This window comes from Triturus cristatus, chromosome 10, assembly GCF_964204655.1.
Source record: "Triturus cristatus chromosome 10, aTriCri1.1, whole genome shotgun sequence".
In the NCBI taxonomy this organism is placed as follows: domain Eukaryota; kingdom Metazoa; phylum Chordata; class Amphibia; order Caudata; family Salamandridae; genus Triturus; species Triturus cristatus.
This window is the reverse complement of record NC_140593.1, coordinates 1,230,093,992-1,230,111,534: the sequence shown is the minus strand read 5'-3', so window position 1 is coordinate 1,230,111,534 and position 17,543 is coordinate 1,230,093,992. Positions and strand designations below refer to the sequence as shown.

Below are 17,543 nucleotides of genomic sequence, written 5' to 3'. Positions count from 1 at the left end.
CCCTGGCCTGTGGTGTGCTATATAATAATCAAATCTATTTTCATGAACATAATGCCGATGCTAAATTTTGCTAGTTCCATGTGTAGATATTCCCAGCCCAGAGTGTTGACTGCCTTCTCTATATCTAAAGAGGCTATCAACCAGCGGCGGCTCCTCCACTAGGGCGGAGAAGCGCCGCCCTACTGCTTTCACGCAGTGCGAGAAGCAGAAAATATAATGGTATTTTTCTCTATGTAGGCTGCATGCAGCCTACATAGAAAAAATGGCCTCCCAACCGGTGCCCGGCTGGGCGCTGTCCGGTACTCCGCACCATTCACAAAGCTGCCATTGCTGCATTGTGATTGGCTTAGGCGAGGGAGCATGCCTGTTCCTGTTCAGGAGCAGAATCCCGGCCCAGGAGCAGAGGCGGCGCAGGACCCGGTCAGGTAAGGTTTATTTTAATTTTAAACCCCCTCCCTCTGCAGTAACTCCTGCGCAATAACCCCTGCGCGACACCCTACCCCCCGCCCCCCACCCACGAGTATTGCGAGCCGCGACTGCTATAAACTGCAGTTCTCCCGATGTGCGAGCCCATTCTAGTAATCAGAAAAGGCGTCGTAAATTAAGGCTAGTGTTTCTGCTAGGTATGAATCTGTTTTGATCCGGATGTACCAGCAGTTGTGTGACCTCCGTCAATCTATTTGCCAAAACCTTGCCCAGTATCTTGTAATCTGTATTCAACAATGACAATGGACATTAAGAGCCTATTTGTGGTAGGTCTCTGCCAGGTTTGAGGAGTACTACCAGTACAGCTTCTTGCATCGAGGATGGCAGTGTGCCTCTCCCGTATGCATCCATATATACACAATGGAGGTGCGAGACTATTTGTGTGCTACAAGTGACGTAAAATTCCAGAGAGCAGCCGCCTGCCCCATGGGGTTTCCCTGTTGCTAACTGCTGCAAAGCCACTGTTATTTCATCAATTGTGATGGGGGCTTCTAGAGTTTCATATTGATTGGGCAGGATTTGGGGGAGTCTAATGTGCTCTAAAACTGTCAGCGTATCTGTCCCCATTCGTGATGAGGAGGCACTATAGAGGGTTGCATAGTACTTTTGAAAGGCTGAGTTTATCTCAGCTTGTGTGTTGACCAGGCGGCCCTCTGAGTTATATATGGTGGTAATTGGTGTATGGGTCATGTCTGTCTTTAATAACCAGGCTAGAGTCCTGCCGGCCTTGTCGCCCTCCGTGTACTTTTTCACCGGACACCTTTTATAGTCCAGGGCACATATAATGTGTAGTGTCTCTTTGTGGGATAATCCGACCTGAGCTAGTGTTGGTGCTGCCGGTGGGTTCCTGAGTAATTTTTGTTCTTGATTCCATATTTTTTCCTCCAGAACCTGTAATTCCGTTGTAAGTGTCATGCGTGTCACATATACCGCTTTTATCATATGTCCCAATAAGACCACTTTGAAGGCGTCCCATTCTATACTAACGTTAGGGGCCGTACCTTCATTATCTGGAAAATAATTTGTGATCGTTTGTGTGAGTGAGTCGGACAGTGGTGCGTCTTTGAGCGCCTCCAGGGGAAGGCGCAACGTTGGAATACTGGATCGGATTGGTCCACACGTCCAACATATTTGTAGAGGATTGTGGTCCGAAAGTGTGCGGGGGAGATAGTCAGCATATGATATCATTGGCAGGTCGTGGAGACCAGAGTAATGGGAGTATTCGCTGAGTGTAGGGTGTAATTACCACCATGAGTGTGTCCTAAAGGACCAGGTCCGTCAGTGATGTGAGAGGGCGATAGTTTGGGTGCCCTGCACTGGTGGGCATGAGCGGTCTAGTCTCATGGTGGGAGTTCAGTTGAAGTCCCTACCCCATATCGTGGGTATGTTAGGACTTTGCAGTAATGCCTGCGTAAGCATTTGTAAGAAGTGGGCTTGACCTGAATTAGGGGCATATGATGAGATCAGTGCTGTTGGTTGTCCATTTAATATGCCCTCTAGGGTCGTATACCGTCCATTCGGATCCATGCGGGTAGATTGTATTTCAAGTGGTATTCCTGGTGCCACCGATATAAAGGTTCCTCTGGCATAGCTCGAATATGTGGTTCCTACCACCGTGCCCCTCCACCTTTTGGTCATGGATGTAATTATCTGCGTTTCTTGTAGAAGCGCAAGGGTGACCACTCAACTCCTGACGTATTAAAACACATGATGGTGTTTTGCACAGCCCGTCAACCCATGCACATTCCAAGTTATGAGTGTAATATTATTACCTACTCGTGCAGCCATATGTGCGGAAAATTAATAATACGTAAGCCTAGGTTTCGCCTCTACGGTAATGTGTCCACCAAACTTGCGCATATGTATATATGTTGCACTACATAAGGGTGGTTAAATCTGACCATGGTGACAGAGTACATGTTTGGGCAAGGTTTCAGAATTTTAACTGAAAACATTCCCCAACTCCCGCTCCCAGGCCCTAGCGCCCACGGGCAGCCATCCATCCACACTTAGCTGCGATGCAGGACTAAATAAGCATACAAAAATATACATTAAAAAAAGAAAAGAAAAATCGCATCTAACACGGGATATTACAGTAGTCGACAAATGCTAAATCTATAACAGCCACTTCAAGTGAGTGGTAAAGTTAGGGGCAGAGTCTACAAATAGTTTCAGTATGCCCACCTGCATAAGTTCCTGGTCTGGGCCCCGGCATGACTCACTTAGCTGAGCTGAGGCAGGGGGAATCAGGGGACCTGCCACCAGCAGCACTCACATTTACACAAAACATTAGCAAACCTGCATAATCCCTGTTACATGAGGTCGTCTGCCGTCCGGGTCGTGATGTCCAGACCATCCGCTTCCAGGGCTGCCCTCTGTGAGTCTGTCAAAGGAGGGGTGTCCTCCGGTGTATTACCGGACTCAGAGCCAGAGGAAGGGGCAGAGTGAAGTGCAGCATAGCAACCCGCATCCTGCACTGCCTGTGCTCTCTCCTTTTCTGCTTGTGCCCTGGTGGGACCCCATGGGCGGTGTCTAGAGTGCTGTCCCGCTTTTGTGTCTGCCATGGTCCTTGGGATATGGAGGCCGAATCCCTAGTGCTCGCCAGGCAGTTTTGCTCCATCCAATCCCAAGTGGCTTCAGGTGTAGCGCAAAAGTTGGTCTTGCCATTATGTTGAATTCGCAGGGTGGCAGGGAATTAAAAGTGCATATTTTACGTTGTGTTCATGTAGGCTTTTCTTTATGGCGAGGAAGGAGGATCTACGTTGTTGTACCGCCAAGGTATAGTCCGGGTAAATATGGATCATGGCATTTTCGATTGTCCACGGTCCACGTGCTCTTGTTATCTGAAGGATGTGGTCTCTGTCATGATAATTGAAAAGACGAGCCACCACCGGATGAGGTGGGGCCCCCAGGCAAAGAGGGCCTCCGGGTATCCTGTGGGCTCTTTCCACTGAGTAAAATTTAGAATGCTTGCCTTGCATAATCGTGTCTGCGAACCACTGCTCCAAATACAGTTCCATATTTTGACCTTCCGCCCGTTCTGGGAGACCTACTATACAGATGTTGTTTCCACAAGATCTGCCCTTCTGGTCCTCCACCCTGTCGCTTGGGTATCCCACCTCCTTTTGTAGCAGCTTAAGCTGTTCCTCCGTTGTTGACTTGGAATTTTCTACCTGTTCTTTTAGGTGCTTTTGATCCTCTCGTGGGAGGCCCATCTCAGTACACAGCGAGTCAATTTTGGGGTCTAGTGTGGATTTAATGTCCAATACGGCTGCCATGATTGCGTTAAAGCGATCTGTGTGGTCAGGTGTTGCTTCTGGATGTTGTCCTGTTATGGGGGCTGTCTCCGATGTCCTGTATGCTGAATCAAACATCACCCCCGCTTGCATTTGAGGTTTCTTTGATTTGGTTCTGCCCATTTTCATTTTAGGGGGGGAAGTAGGAGGACCAGGAAGGCAAACGCCAAATGTTTGGACGTTGTGTCTACATATTGCTATGGATCTATGATGTGCCGTATTAATTGAGTGCCCCTTTTATAGGAACAGGTTCCTCCGCTTAGAGTGCGTACAACGGTGTTGTGACTCGGGTGATATTGCGTTGGGGTGAATTCGGCAATCCAAGATGTAGATTTACTTTACGGTGTCAATTGATCTCCTTGATGGGTAATGCCTGCGTGCTCACAGCATTGTTCAACAGGGATCTAGGCTGTTGTTTCAATCCAGGTTTCAAATCCGCCGCAGTATGGCACCAGTTCCCGAAAATTTAGATAGCCTCTTTGACACAGTTCTTAGGCCCATCTTGACATGCCAGCCACAGCAGTATTTCTGGACTGCTCCATCGGTACAGCAGACTGGCCAGCCACAGCCCGCTGGCAATGTTCAAGGCACCGGGTGACCCCTCCTGTATATATACCAGGTCTGTAGCGGCGCATCTCTGATCCCCGGGGTGCGCATGAATGCCACCACTCAATGCCCTGGTCTGCCGCATTGCCAGTCTACGAGGTCCTGAGCGACTCCCACAGGCAGGGGCCGGGAGTGTCACAATGCGGTGCCAGAACCCGCAGGCTTCGGTCAGCTCCTCCAATCCGGAGCCCAAGCACAACGCTGCACTCTGTCGGATATTTGGGGGCCTATGCGGTTCCCTCCTCATTGGTTCCAGGCCCACCCTGACACACCTCTGAGTTTCTGGGTCTATAGGTAGTTCCATGGCCCAGGGCCCAAGACCTCTGCAGCCAAATATCAGGGCTTTGGCGGTATGCAAAGCTATTTACCCTAGGGTCAGGCCTGCCACTTCTCGCCACCATTGCTAGGGCCGCGCCCCTAACACAGGAGCAGCAGCGGTGGTATCCCTGCTCACCAGTGGGTGCTCCACGATCTCTGCACCGCCAGCCTCAATCTCCAGCATGTAGCTCTGAAACCGCGCACCGTTGGTGTTTGGGTCGGCACTCTTTCCAGCTTTAGTTGCTTAAGGCCTTCACAGGCGGGTCCTGCCACCAGGATCCGAAGCGGCAGTACAAAACCGCACCACTCATCACCACTCTCGGCGGTTACAGAATCTTAGCCCCACACGGGCAGGCTGCCAGTGATTCAGTGCTAGTATCTTGTGTGCATGTTGGCAGCTACATAGTGACAATATTGGCAACACACCCCACCCACAACAACAATAGAGCATGCATGCTGAATAAATAAAAACACAACACAACTTGTGTTTGGAAAATTATTGCTACAGGTTTATTCCATACAAAAGTATGCCATATGGTGGGTTATCTTACAGGTGATCCAAGGGCAGGCAGCTGTATAAACCTATGCTGCCCTGCCCGCCTGATGAGCCAAGCCCTGTGGGGAACCAAATCAGTGCTATACCTTATGGGGTGATCGTCCTTACAGGATCACGTGACACATTGGTCCCTTATTATTCACGCCCCTTTCAGGGCGGAGCACAGCAAGGCAAGCTCCCGGTTGCTCAGGCCCACAACCGCCCGAAGGACTAACGGGACTACAACGTGGTTTTCCAGGAACCTGCCATGAGGCTACTGATCTTTGGCTCTGGCACCCCTATTGTGCCGCGCAGAGGTACCCTTCTGTACCCATCTGCTTCCAAATCGGCCTGTAACTCTGCCTGCAACGACAAAAGAAAACATTACAAATTTCTATGTACTTCGCCTGCCAACCCCACGCCGGGTAAGCAGTAGGGTGGGAGACGGCGTGTCCGGTGCAAAGAGAACGCCAGGATGGCTGGGGGAGGCATATATGCCCTCCCCAGTTCCTTGTCGCGCCAGAAATGACGCACCCAGCGTGTCACAGGCAAAGGGGGAGTGACTGCTCCCTGAGTTCCGTCATGAGAAGGGGTGGACTGGTGCCCAAATGGCACTAAAGGGGCTGCCCACTTAAAATGGCCTCATTCTAGAGTGGCGGGCAGCCACAATCCTTGCATTCAGCCCAAGTCCGCACGCCCGGATGTCCGGGACAATGTGCGTCTCGGCTCCGGGTGTTATGGGCTGCCGTGGGCAGGCCCCGTCGTAGAGTTCAGCGTCGGCAGCACAGGTCTGCACCCCTCGTCTCTGCTCTCGATGGCTGACGAATTGTCCCCCTCAGTCAGGCTGTCAGTAGTTCAACGATCGCCGCCCGTGTCTGATCGGGGCCCAAGAATGCACATAAATACAAGACGTTTCAGCAGGCTGAGACGGAGCAGCTCAGAACATGTCTGCAATTGTCACCATCTTGGCCACGCCGTCCCTGCAGAATCTTTAAAATGAAATAAACCAGAGGTGTTCTCTCAACCTTCCTCTCTGTAGGAGAGTAGGATCTGCCTCTTGTGTTGCCCCCACTTTTTTTCTGATGTTTACACTGTTTTCTGGCTATAGTCTGGCTGGGACCCTGCGAATCAGGGCCCCAGCCTCTCTGTTCTCTCTAAACAACCTGGAGTGCATATTAGGTGCACTGGTGATTGGATACTGTGGTACCTTATGAGCCCCTAGTATATGGTACCTTAGGTACCAAGGGCATAGGTACTTCACAGGCCTACCAGGGGCTGAACCATGTGTTATGCCACCCCTTGGAAGCAGACTAAATCTGACACCACAGGCCTGCTACTGCAGCCTGGGTGAGGTGGTGCTAGCACTCCTCACTAAGATATAGGTTCACTATATCCCTCCTGCACACACATTTAAACCTATCAGTCACCCCTAAGGCAGGACCTATCAATCCTGAGGGCAGGGTGCTTAGTTTACTATGTGAGGGGGTGCCTCTGCCTGAGAAGGACCTCTCTGCAGCTCTCAGAGTCCATTCTCTGGGGCTGTTTGTGAATGCGGTCAAACCATACACTCTTAAGTGCATCATAACCTCGCGGTAAATTCTAACTTTGGAATGGCTGCATCAAAACATGTTGTGTTTGGTGTCAAACGCTTTGAAATCATACCCCCACACCAGTAACTGGTGTGGGAGTATGATTCCACCCTTCTAGAGGGATAGACATGTACCCACTTTGGAAACACGGTAGAATCCTGAAGAGCCCTGGCATCATAAAATGGATGCCACCAGTCACAGACACTGGGCTGCCCTCCTGCTGATGACCGAAACTTGCAGTGGAGGAGGCCCAACAATAGGTATCTTGTCACAGGCAGGTGTGACCACCTCCCAGACAGGATTTAGTCTATTGGGGCTGGGTGGGTGCACTCCTAGAGTGCTTTGAAGTCCTGCACTGGGGAGCAGTAGGCTCCTCTGTGCATACACCAGTTCAAACCGGCTCAGGGGCTACCTGCCCCTGCTCTGACGCGAAACTGGACAAAGGAAAGTGGGTGTAGCCAGCCACTCCCCTGACCCTCCCATAGGTGGGGTCATAGAGCTAGTCCCTCCCTTCCTTCCAGTATAAGTTAGGGAACCCTTGCCATTGCAAACTAGATATCCCTGGACGACACTCTGACGAAGAATCCCGGACCTTCGATGTTCCACTACCTCTGGAAGACTGAATAATCTCCCTTGGAGTCAAGGAGTGACTCCCCTGCTTGGCAGGCACCAAAACTGCTATCAACGGTCTCAAACTTTCCCGCTCCCGCCGGAGAACGAAGTCCCTGCAGCCCAGGAAGAGGATTTCCTGACTTCTCCAAGGCCATCGTGAGTCCCCAGCAACGCTGAGGCAAGTGGACCCCACGAGTGATGAGGAACCGCAATCCCTGGGTACCGTGCACTACTTTTGAGTGCAACCCCTTCACGACATTTTACAAACCTGTGCTTTGAGCCACGTGTGGTACATGCCTCTAGCAGTAATCCCTTCAAAGATCAGAGGTCTACCCCGTCCCGAGTGACCGTGGGCCCCTGTTGAGTGGATCCTCCTGAGGCGTCTTCGGGATCCCTTGCTGGTTGGCTTGTGGGTCCTCTGAAGCATTTCTGACACTTTCAAAGGGCTCCCCTGGTTGCTCCAGGCCTGCCCTGACTTACCCTCGCTGGGTGAGTCCCTCAGATCTTGCTGGGCTGCACCGCTGACTTTTTGTCCTTTCCACTAGACTTGCTGTTACCAAGGCTTGTTGGCTCCAATCTGGTCATTGACACTGCAGTAAGCTCCAGACTTTGTGGGATACGCCGAATCCAGCTCCTGGTCATCGTCGACGCCTCCTGGACCTAGTGACTGAAGAGTCAAGACACCCGTGGATCACCTGAAATCACCCGACGACTGTGGGCATCCATCTTCCTTGCCCCGGGTCACTGCCAAGTGACTTTGAACACTGTCCCCTCTGCTTTCAGGTCTTCCTTCTTCTGAATCCAGCCTTGTATTCCACCGGACACTTTTCCTGTCTTCACAAGCAGCAAGTCTTCATTGGCTCCCATTGAAAACGACGCCGCGACCCGACCCCAAAAGACACCTATGCACCCGGCTTCCCTGGGTGAGGTAACTCCAGCACTACGGTGCTCCTGTGGGTGTTGGCCCTAGAACTACTTACTCTGTAAGTGACTTGCTTGTAGACTCTCCCGAAGTGCCCTTAAACTCTGAATTTTTAACCGCGACTTGCCCCATTGAAGTCTACGGCGATTTGCATCTGTGTTCACACACTGCACGCGTCCCACGTGGGTCCTTTACTTACCTGCCTTGGGTGGTTTTGTGAGGCCCCAACACTTCTAAAGGCCCTAGGCCTTGTCCTTGTGCAAGTCATTGTTCTTAAGTCTCTTTTTTAGTATATGGTCTAGGGCCCCAGCTATATTTGTGCTTAATTTATTGTGAAACGTTGATTTGTGCATATGCTCCTGACTTCTAATCTCATAAAGTTGTCTTAAATCTATCTACCATAAGAGTCGAATTGTACTGGTGCAAGGTGTCCACTTTAACTAGTGACCAGCATATACCAGGCCAACTTCTCACAATGATCAACACTAGAAATGATGTCCTTATAAGGCTCGTTCATATGAAATAACGGGAGCTCATGTAGGGAAAGTGTACGATGTTCCCTGGACCTATACTAGGGTACAGATCTGAAATATAACACCACTGTCACAGATGAGAGGTCCGGCTCTGCAGCCACTGTCACAGATGAGAGGTCCGGCTCTGCAGCCACTGTCACAGATGAGAGGTCAGGCTTTGTACCTAGTGTCGCAGGTGAGAGGTCAGGCTTTGTACCCAGTGTCACAGATGAGAGGTCAGGCTTTGTACCAAGTGACGCAGGTGAGAGGTCAGGCTGTGAAAGGTCAGGCTTTGTACCCAGTGTCACAGGTGAGAGGTCAGGCTTTGTGCCCAGTGTCATAGGAGAGAGGTCATTCCTTGTACAGTGTCACATGTGAGAGGTCAGGCTTTGTACCCAGTGTCACAGGTGAGAGGTCAGGCTTTGTACCCAGTGTCACAGGTGAGAGGTCAGGCTCTGCAGCCAGTGTCACATGTTAGAGGTCAGGCTTTGTACCTACTGTCACAGGTGAGAGGTCAGGCTCCACAGCCAGTGTCACATGTGAGAGGTCAGGCTCTGCAGCCAGTGTCACAGGTGAGAGGTCAGGCTCCACAGCCACTGTTACAGGTGAGAAGTCAGGCTTTGTACCCACTGTCACAAGTGAGAGGTCAGGCTCCACATCCAGTGTGATAGGTGAGAGGTCAGATTTGTACCCAGTGTCACAGGTGAGAGGTCAGGCTTTGTACCCACTGTCACAAGTGAGAGGTCAGGCTCCACATCCAGTGTGATAGGTGAGAGGTCAGATTTGTACCCAGTGTCACAGGTGAGAGGTCAGGCTTCGTATCCCGTGTCACAGGTGAGAGGTCAGGCTCCACATCCAGTATCACAGGTGAGAGGTCAGGCTCTTCCGCCAGTGTCACAGGTGAGAGGTCAGGCTCTGCAGCCTGTGCTCACAGGTGAGAGGTCAGACTCCACAGCCACTGTCAGAGGTGAGAAGTGAGGCTTTGTACCCAGCGTCACCAGTAAAAGGTCAGGCTTTGTACCCAGTGTCACAGGTGAGAGGTCAGGCTTTATACCCAGTGTCACCAGTGAAAGGTCAGGCTTTGTACCCAATGTCACAGGTGAGAGGTCAGGCTTTGTACCCAATGTCAGAGGTGAGAGGTCAGGCTTTATACTCCGTGTCTCCGGTGTGAGGTCAGGCTTTGTTCCTTGTGTCACAGGTGAAAGGTCATGCTCCACATCTACTGTCATAGGTGAGAGGTCAGGCTGTGTACCGAGTGTCACAGGTGAGAGGTCAGGCTGTACAGCCAGTGTCACAGGTGAGAGGTCAGGCTTTGTACCCAGTGTCACAGGTGAGAGGTCAGGCTCCACAGCCAGTGTCACAGGTGAGAGGTCAGGCTTTGTACCTAGTGTCACAGGTGAGAGGTTAGGGTCCACAGCCAGTGTCACATGTGAGAGGTCAGGCTTTGTACCCAGTGTGACAGGTGAGAGGTCACGCTTTGTACAGTGTCACATGTGAGAGGTCAGGCTTTGTACCCAGTGTCACAGGTGAGAGGTCAGGCTTTGTACCCAGTGTCACAGGTGAGAGGTCACGCTTTGTACCCAGTGTCACAGGTGAGAGGTCAGGCTTTGTACACAGTGTCACAGGTGAGAGGTCAGGCTCCACAGCCAGTATCACAGGTGAGAGGTCAGGCTCCACAGCCAGTGTCACAGGTGAGAGGTCAGGCTTTGTACCCAGTGTCACAGGTGAGAGGTCAGGCTGTACTGCCAGTGTTCACAGGTGAGCGGTCAGGCTTTATACCCCGTGTCACCAGTGAGGGGTCAGGCTTGGTACCCAGTGTCACCAGTGAGAAGCCAAGCTTTGTACCCAGTGTCACAGGTGAGAGGTCAGGCTCCACAGCCAGTGTCATAGGTGAGAGGTCAGGTTCTTCAGCCAGTGTCACAGGTGAGAGGTCAGGCTTTGTACCCAGTGTCATAGGTGAGAGGTCAGGGTCCAAAGCCAGTGTCACAGGTTAGAGGTCAGGCTTTGTACCCAGTGTCAGAGGGGAGAGATCAGGCACTTTATACGCAGTGTCTCTAGTGAGAGGTTAGGCTTTGTACCCCGTGTCACAGGTGAGAAGTCACACTTTGTACCCCATGTCACAGGTGAGAGTTCAGCGTTTCTACCCTGTGTCACAGGTGAGAGGTCAGTCTTTGCACCCCGTGTCACAGGTGAAAGGCCAGGCTCCACATCCACTGTCACAGGTGAGAGGTCAGGCTCTGCAGCCAGTGTTCACAGGTGTGAGTTCAGGCTCTGCAGCCTGTGTTCATAGGTGAGAGGTCAGGCATTGTACCCCATGTCACAGGTGAGAGGTCAGGCTTTGTACTCAGTGTCACAGATGGGAGGTCAGGCTTCGTACCCAGTGTCACAGGTGAGAGATCAGGCTTTGTACCCAGTGTCACGAGTGAGAGGTCAGGCTCTGCAGATAGTGTCACAGGTGAGAGGTCAGGCTTTGTACCCAGTGTCACAGGTGAGAGATCAGGCTCCACATCCCCTGTCACAGGTGAGAGGTCAGGCTCTGCAGCCTGTGTTCACAGGTGAGAGGTCAGGCTTTGTACCCCGTGTCACAAGTGAGAGGTCAAGCTTTGTACCCCGTGTCACAGGTGAGAGGTCATGCTCCACATCCAGTGTGATAGGTGAGAGGTCAGATTTGTACCCAGTGTCACAGGTGAAAGGTAAGGCTTTGTATCCCGTGTCACAGGTGAGAGGTCAGGCTCCACATACAGTATCACAGGTGAGAGGTCAGGCTCTTCCGCCAGTGTCACAGGTGAGAGGTCAGGCTCTGCAGCCTGGGCTCACAGGTGAGAGGTCAGACTCCACAGCCACTGTCAGAGGTGAGAGGTCAGGCTTTGTACCCAGCGTCACCAGTAAAAGGTCAGGCTTTGTACCCAGTGTCACAGGTGAGAGGTCAGGCTTTATACCCAGTGTCACCAATGAAAAGTCAGGCTTTGTACCCAATGTCACAGGTGAGAGGTCAGGCTTTGTACCCAATGTCAGAGGTGAGAGGTCAGGCTTTATACTCCGTGTCTCCGGTGTGAGGTCATGCTTTGTTCCTTGTGTCACAGGTGAAAGGTCATGCTCCACATCCACTGTCATAGGTGAGAGGTCAGGCTGTGTACCGAGTGTCACAGGTGAGAGGTCAGGCTGTACAGCCAGTGTCACAGGTGAGAGGTCAGGCTTTGTACCCAGTGTCACAGGTGAGAGGTCAGGCTTTGTACCTAGTGTCACAGGTGAGAGGTTAGGGTCCACAGCCAGTGTCACAGGTGAGAGGTCAGGCTTTGTACCCAGTGTGACAGGTGAGAGGTCACGCTTTGTACAGTGTCACATGTGAGAGGTCAGGCTTTGTACCCAGTGTCACAGGTGAGAGGTCAGGCTTTGTACCCAGTGTCACAGGTGAGAGGTCACACTTTGTACCCAGTGTCACAGGTGAGAGGTCAGGCTTTGTACCCAGTGTCACAGGTGAGAGGTCAGGCTCCACAGCCAGTATCACAGGTGAGAGGTCAGGCTTTGTACCCAGTGTCACAGGTGAGAGGTCAGGCTCCACACTCAGTGTCACAGGTGAGAGGTCAGGCTTTGTACCCAGTGTCACAGGTGAGAGGTCAGGCTGTACTGCCAGTGTTCACAGGTGAGCGGTCAGGCTTTATACCCCGTGTCACCAGTGAGGGGTCAGGCTTGGTACCCAGTGTCACCAGTGAGAAGCCAAGCTTTGTACCCAGTGTCACAGGTGAGAGGTCAGGCTCCACAGCCAGTGTCATAGGTGAGAGGTCAGGTTCTTCAGCCAGTGTCACAGGTGAGAGGTCAGGCTTTGTACCCAGTGTCATAGGTGAGAGGTCAGGGTCCAAAGCCAGTGTCACAGGTTAGAGGTCAGGCTTTGTACCCAGTGTCAGAGGGGAGAGATCAGGCACTTTATACGCAGTGTCTCTAGTGAGAGGTTAGGCTTTGTACCCTGTGTCACAGGTGAGAAGTCACGCTTTGTACCCCATGTCACAGGTGAGAGTTCAGCGTTTCTACCCTGTGTCACAGGTGAGAGGTCAGTCTTTGCACCCCGTGTCACAGGTGAAAGGCCAGGCTCCACATCCACTGTCACAGGTGAGAGGTCAGGCTCTGCAGCGAGTGTTCACAGGTGTGAGTTCAGGCTCTGCAGCCTGTGTTCATAGGTGAGAGGTCAGGCTTTGTACCCCATGTCACAGGTGAGAGGTCAGGCTTTGTACTCAGTGTCACAGATGGGAGGTCAGGCTTCGTACCCAGTGTCACAGGTGAGAGATCAGGCTTTGTACCCAGTGTCACGAGTGAGAGGTCAGGCTCTGCAGATAGTGTCACAGGTGAGAGGTCAGGCTTTGTACCCAGTGTCACAGGTGAGAGGTCAGGCTCCACATCCACTGTCACAGGTGAGAGGTCAGGCTCTGCAGCCTGTGTTCACAGGTGAGAGGTCAGGCTTTGTACCCCGTGTCACAAGTGAGAGGTCAAGCTTTGTACCCCGTGCCACAGGTGAGAGGTCATGCTTTGTACCCCGTGTCACAGGTGAGAGGTCAGGCTTTGTATCCTGTGTCACAGGTGAGAGGTCAGGCTCCACATCCAGTATCACAGGTGAGAGGTCAGGCTCTTCCGCCAGTGTCACAGGTGAGAGGTCAGGCTCTGCAGCCAGTGTCACAAGTGAGAGGTCAGGCTCCATAGCCACTGTCACAGGTGAGAGGTCAGGCTTTCTACGCAGTATCACAGATGGAATGTCAGGTTTGGACCCAGTGTCACAGGTGAGGGGTCAGGCTCTGCAGCCTGTGTTCATAGTTGTGAGGTCAGTCTCTGCAGCCAGTGTCAGGGGAGGCCAGGCTCTGCAGCCTGTGCTCACAGGTGAGAGGTCAGGCTTTGTACCCAGTGTCACAGGTGGAGGTCAGGCTTTGTACCCAGTGTCATAGGTGAGAGGTCAGGCTCAGCAGCCAGTGTCACAGGTGAGAGGTCAGGCGATGTACCCAGTGTCACAGGTGAGAGGTCAGGCTTTGTACCCAGTGTCACAGGTAAGAGGTCAGGCTCTGCAGCCAGTGTCACAGGTGAGAGGTCAGGTGATGTACCCAGTGTCACAGGTGAGAGGTCACGCTTTGTACAGTGTCATATGTGAGAGGTCAGGCTTTTTACCCAGTGTCACAGGTAAGAGGTTAGGCTCTGCAGCCAGTGTCATAGGTGAGAGGTCAGTCTCTGCAGCCTGTGTTCATCTGTGAGTGGTCAGGCTTTGTACCCAGTGTCACAGGTGAGAGGTCAGGTGATGTACCCAGTGTCACAGGTGAGAGGTCAGGCTTTGTACCCAGTGTCACAGGTGAGAGGTCAGGCTCTGGAGCCAGTGTCGCAGGGGAGAGGTCAGGCTCTGCAGCCTGTGTTCACAGGTGAGAGGTCAGGCTTTGTACCCAGTGTCACAGGTGGAGGTCAGGCGTTGTACCCAGTGTCACAGGTGAGAGGTCAGGCTTTGTACCCAGTGTCACAGGTGAGAGGTCAGGCTTTGTACCCAGTGTCACAGGTGAGAGGTCAGGATCTGGAGCCAGTGTCACAGGGGAGAGATCTGTCTCTGCAGCCTGTGTTCATAGGTGTGAGGTCAGGCTTTGTACCCAGTGTCATAGGTGAGAGGTCAGGCTCTGCAGCCAGTGTCACAGGTGAGAGGTCAGGCTCTGCAACCTGTGTTCACAGGTGAGAGGTCAAGCTTTGTACCCAGTGTCACAGGTGAGAGGTCATGCTCTGGTGCCAGTGTCACAGGTGGAGGTCAGGCTTTGTACCCAGTGTCATAGGTGAGAGGTCAGGCTCCACTGCCAGTGTCACAGGTGAGAGGTCAGGCTCTGCAGCCAGTAACATAGGTGAGTGGCTTAAGAGTCAGTGTCACAGGTGAGAGGTCAGGCTCTCTGTGACGTGGCAGAGACCAGCCAACACAGACAGCCTGAAAGGTGCGATCCAAGGTCTGCTGTCAGTGTGTGACTGAATATCTCTTCATCCTCCCTTCGTTCTCAGGTCGAGGGCAGTGCGAGGTCAACGGGATGCGGATGTATGACGGAGCTGCGTGGTCCCCAGACCCCTGCACCATGTGCATATGTGACCGGGGCACACAGGTGTGTGACATCACAGACTGCAGGGCCGTGACGTGCCCCACGGGAACCCTGCGGACGCCCCCAGGGCGCTGCTGCCCCATCTGCACCGAGCCAGGTGAGTGTCTGCCCATCTACCCAGGCCTTGCATTGCATCCTTAACTTGCAGCAGATCCGGTGCACCCTGGCGCACCGGCTGTGTGAGAGCTGGTAGTATGGCGTGCAAAACAGGACGCTTTCACACACTCTCACTGGAGCCTGGAAAACATGATTGTAGCTGGTAAAAAAAAATACTCGAAGTTTCTTTTGTTTAGTTTGAGACACAGGCAGTGAATTCTCCACACGTGCCTCAGAGCACACAGCTGGTCTGACTCATCTGCTATTACACGAGGATTCAGGATGCATCTGGAAGTAGGGCTCGCTTGCAGCAATGTGGTTTAGAGGCTGCAGGTTACTTTTTTCATTACCAAACATGGAAGCCAGAGCTCTAATCCTGGCTGCCCACTATACCACATTGTTTGATTCTCTTCAAATCTCCTAATCCCTGTCTGCCTCTGTTCCCTGATCTGCCAAACATGTGAAGCTCTAGAATTGGGTTAAATACAATCCTTCTGTCATTTCTCCTTTCTATGTGACATTGTGGCACAAACGCCTGCGCCTGTCCCCACCTCAATCAACCACCACCCTTGAGAGCTCCGACTGCAAACCCACTGGGCCCTGCAGACGCACCTTCCGACCACAAATCTTCCTTACAGCCCACCTTGTACTCCTCACTGTCCTGACCACCCGCCCTCCGTGAGCGCGTCCCACCCACTGATAGTTCACTGAATGAAGTCCACGCCTTGCCTGTATCTACAGACTTCAAGGACCACTCCCACCCAATGCCGCACAGCCACCACATCACCCTCACCACCACCTCACCAACCATGAACGATTCCTACTGCACTAACTGGTTGGACCAACCCCAAGACCGCGTAACACGAGTCTACGCCAGAGCTCAGCTCTCAAATACCATCTATGACAGTCACCCAACAAAAACAAATGTTCTTAATGAACAACATTACAAGTCTCGCTCCAGAGCCTCCCATCGCTCTGATGAACAACACAGTACATCTCACTCCAGAGCCTCCCATCGCTCTGATGAACACCGCAACAAATCTCACTCCAGAGCCTCGCATCACTCTTATGAACCCATCAACAAATCTCACTCCAGAGCCTCGCATCGCTCTGATGAACACCGCAACAAGTCTCACTCCAGATCCTTGCATCGCTCTGATGAACACCACAACAAGCCTCACTCCAGAGCCTCAACATCACTCTGATGAACGCCACAACAAATCTCACTCCAGAGCCTCGCATCACTCTGATGAACGCCACAACAAATCTCACTCCGGAGCCTCGCATCACTCTTATGAACCCTTCAAAAAATCTCACTCAAGAGCCTTGCATCACTGTTATGAACCCTTCAACAAATCTCACTCCAGAGCCTCGCATCGCTCTGATGAATGCCACAACAAATCTCACTCCGGAGCCTCGCATCACTCTTATGAACCCATCAACAAATCTCACTCAAGAGCCTTGCATCACTCTTATGAACCCTTCAACAAATCTCACTCCTTAGCCTTGCATCGCTCTGATGAATGCCACAACAAATCTCACTGCTTAGCCTCACATCGCTCTGATGAACGCCACAACAAATCTTACTCCAGAGCCTCGCATCTCTCAGATGAACCCGGAAACAAATCTCACTCTCTAGCCTCGATCCGCTCTGATGAACGCCACAATTAATCTCACTCCATAGCCTCACATTATTCTGATGAACACCACAACAAATCTCATTCAAGAGCCTCGCATCACTCTGATGAACTCCACAACAAATCTCACTCCAGATACTCGCATCGCTCTAATGAACGCCACAACAAATCTCACTCCAGATACTCGCATCGCTCTGATGAACGCCACAACAAATCTCACTCCAGATACTCGCATCGCTCTGATGAACGCCACAACAAATCTCACTCCAGATACTCGCATCGCTCTGATGAACGCCACAACAAATCTCACTCCTTAGCCTCGCATCGCTCTGATGAACGCCACAACAAATCTCACTCCAGAGCCTCGCATCGCTCTGATGAACGCCACAACAAGTCTCACTCCTTAGCCTCGCACCGCTCTGATGAACGCCACAACAAATCTTACTCCAGAGCCTCGAATTTCTCAGATGAACCTTCAAACAAATCTCACTCAAGAGCCTCGCATCGCTCTGATGAACGCCACAACAAATCTCACTCCAGAGCCTTGCATCGCTCTGATGAACGCCACAACAAGTCTCACTCCTTAGCCTCGCATCGCTCTGATGAACGCCACAATTAATCTCACTCCATAGCCTCATATTACTCTGATGAACACCACAACAAATCTCACTCAAGAGCCTCGCATCACTCTGATGAACTCCACAACAAATCTCTCTCCAGATACTCGCATCGCTCTGATGAACGCCACAACAAATCTCACTCCATAGCCTCGAATCACTCTGATGAACACCACAACAAGTCTCACTCCATAGCCTAGCACTGCTCTGAAGAAT

General features: G+C 52.0%; 1 protein-coding gene across 2 annotated transcripts in view; it reads left to right on the top strand.

Moving 5' to 3' along the window:
- Nucleotides 1–17,543, top strand: part of LOC146797147 (extracellular matrix protein 2-like) — a 191,183-nt gene that overhangs the window by 21,880 nt on the left and 151,760 nt on the right. For both annotated transcript variants that reach the window (XM_085629823.1, XM_085629822.1), the window contains exon 2: nucleotides 14,883–15,074. In XM_085629823.1, coding sequence (XP_085485949.1) covers nucleotides 14,883–15,074 — 192 coding nt within the window. The remainder of the gene's footprint in view (nucleotides 1–14,882; nucleotides 15,075–17,543) is intronic.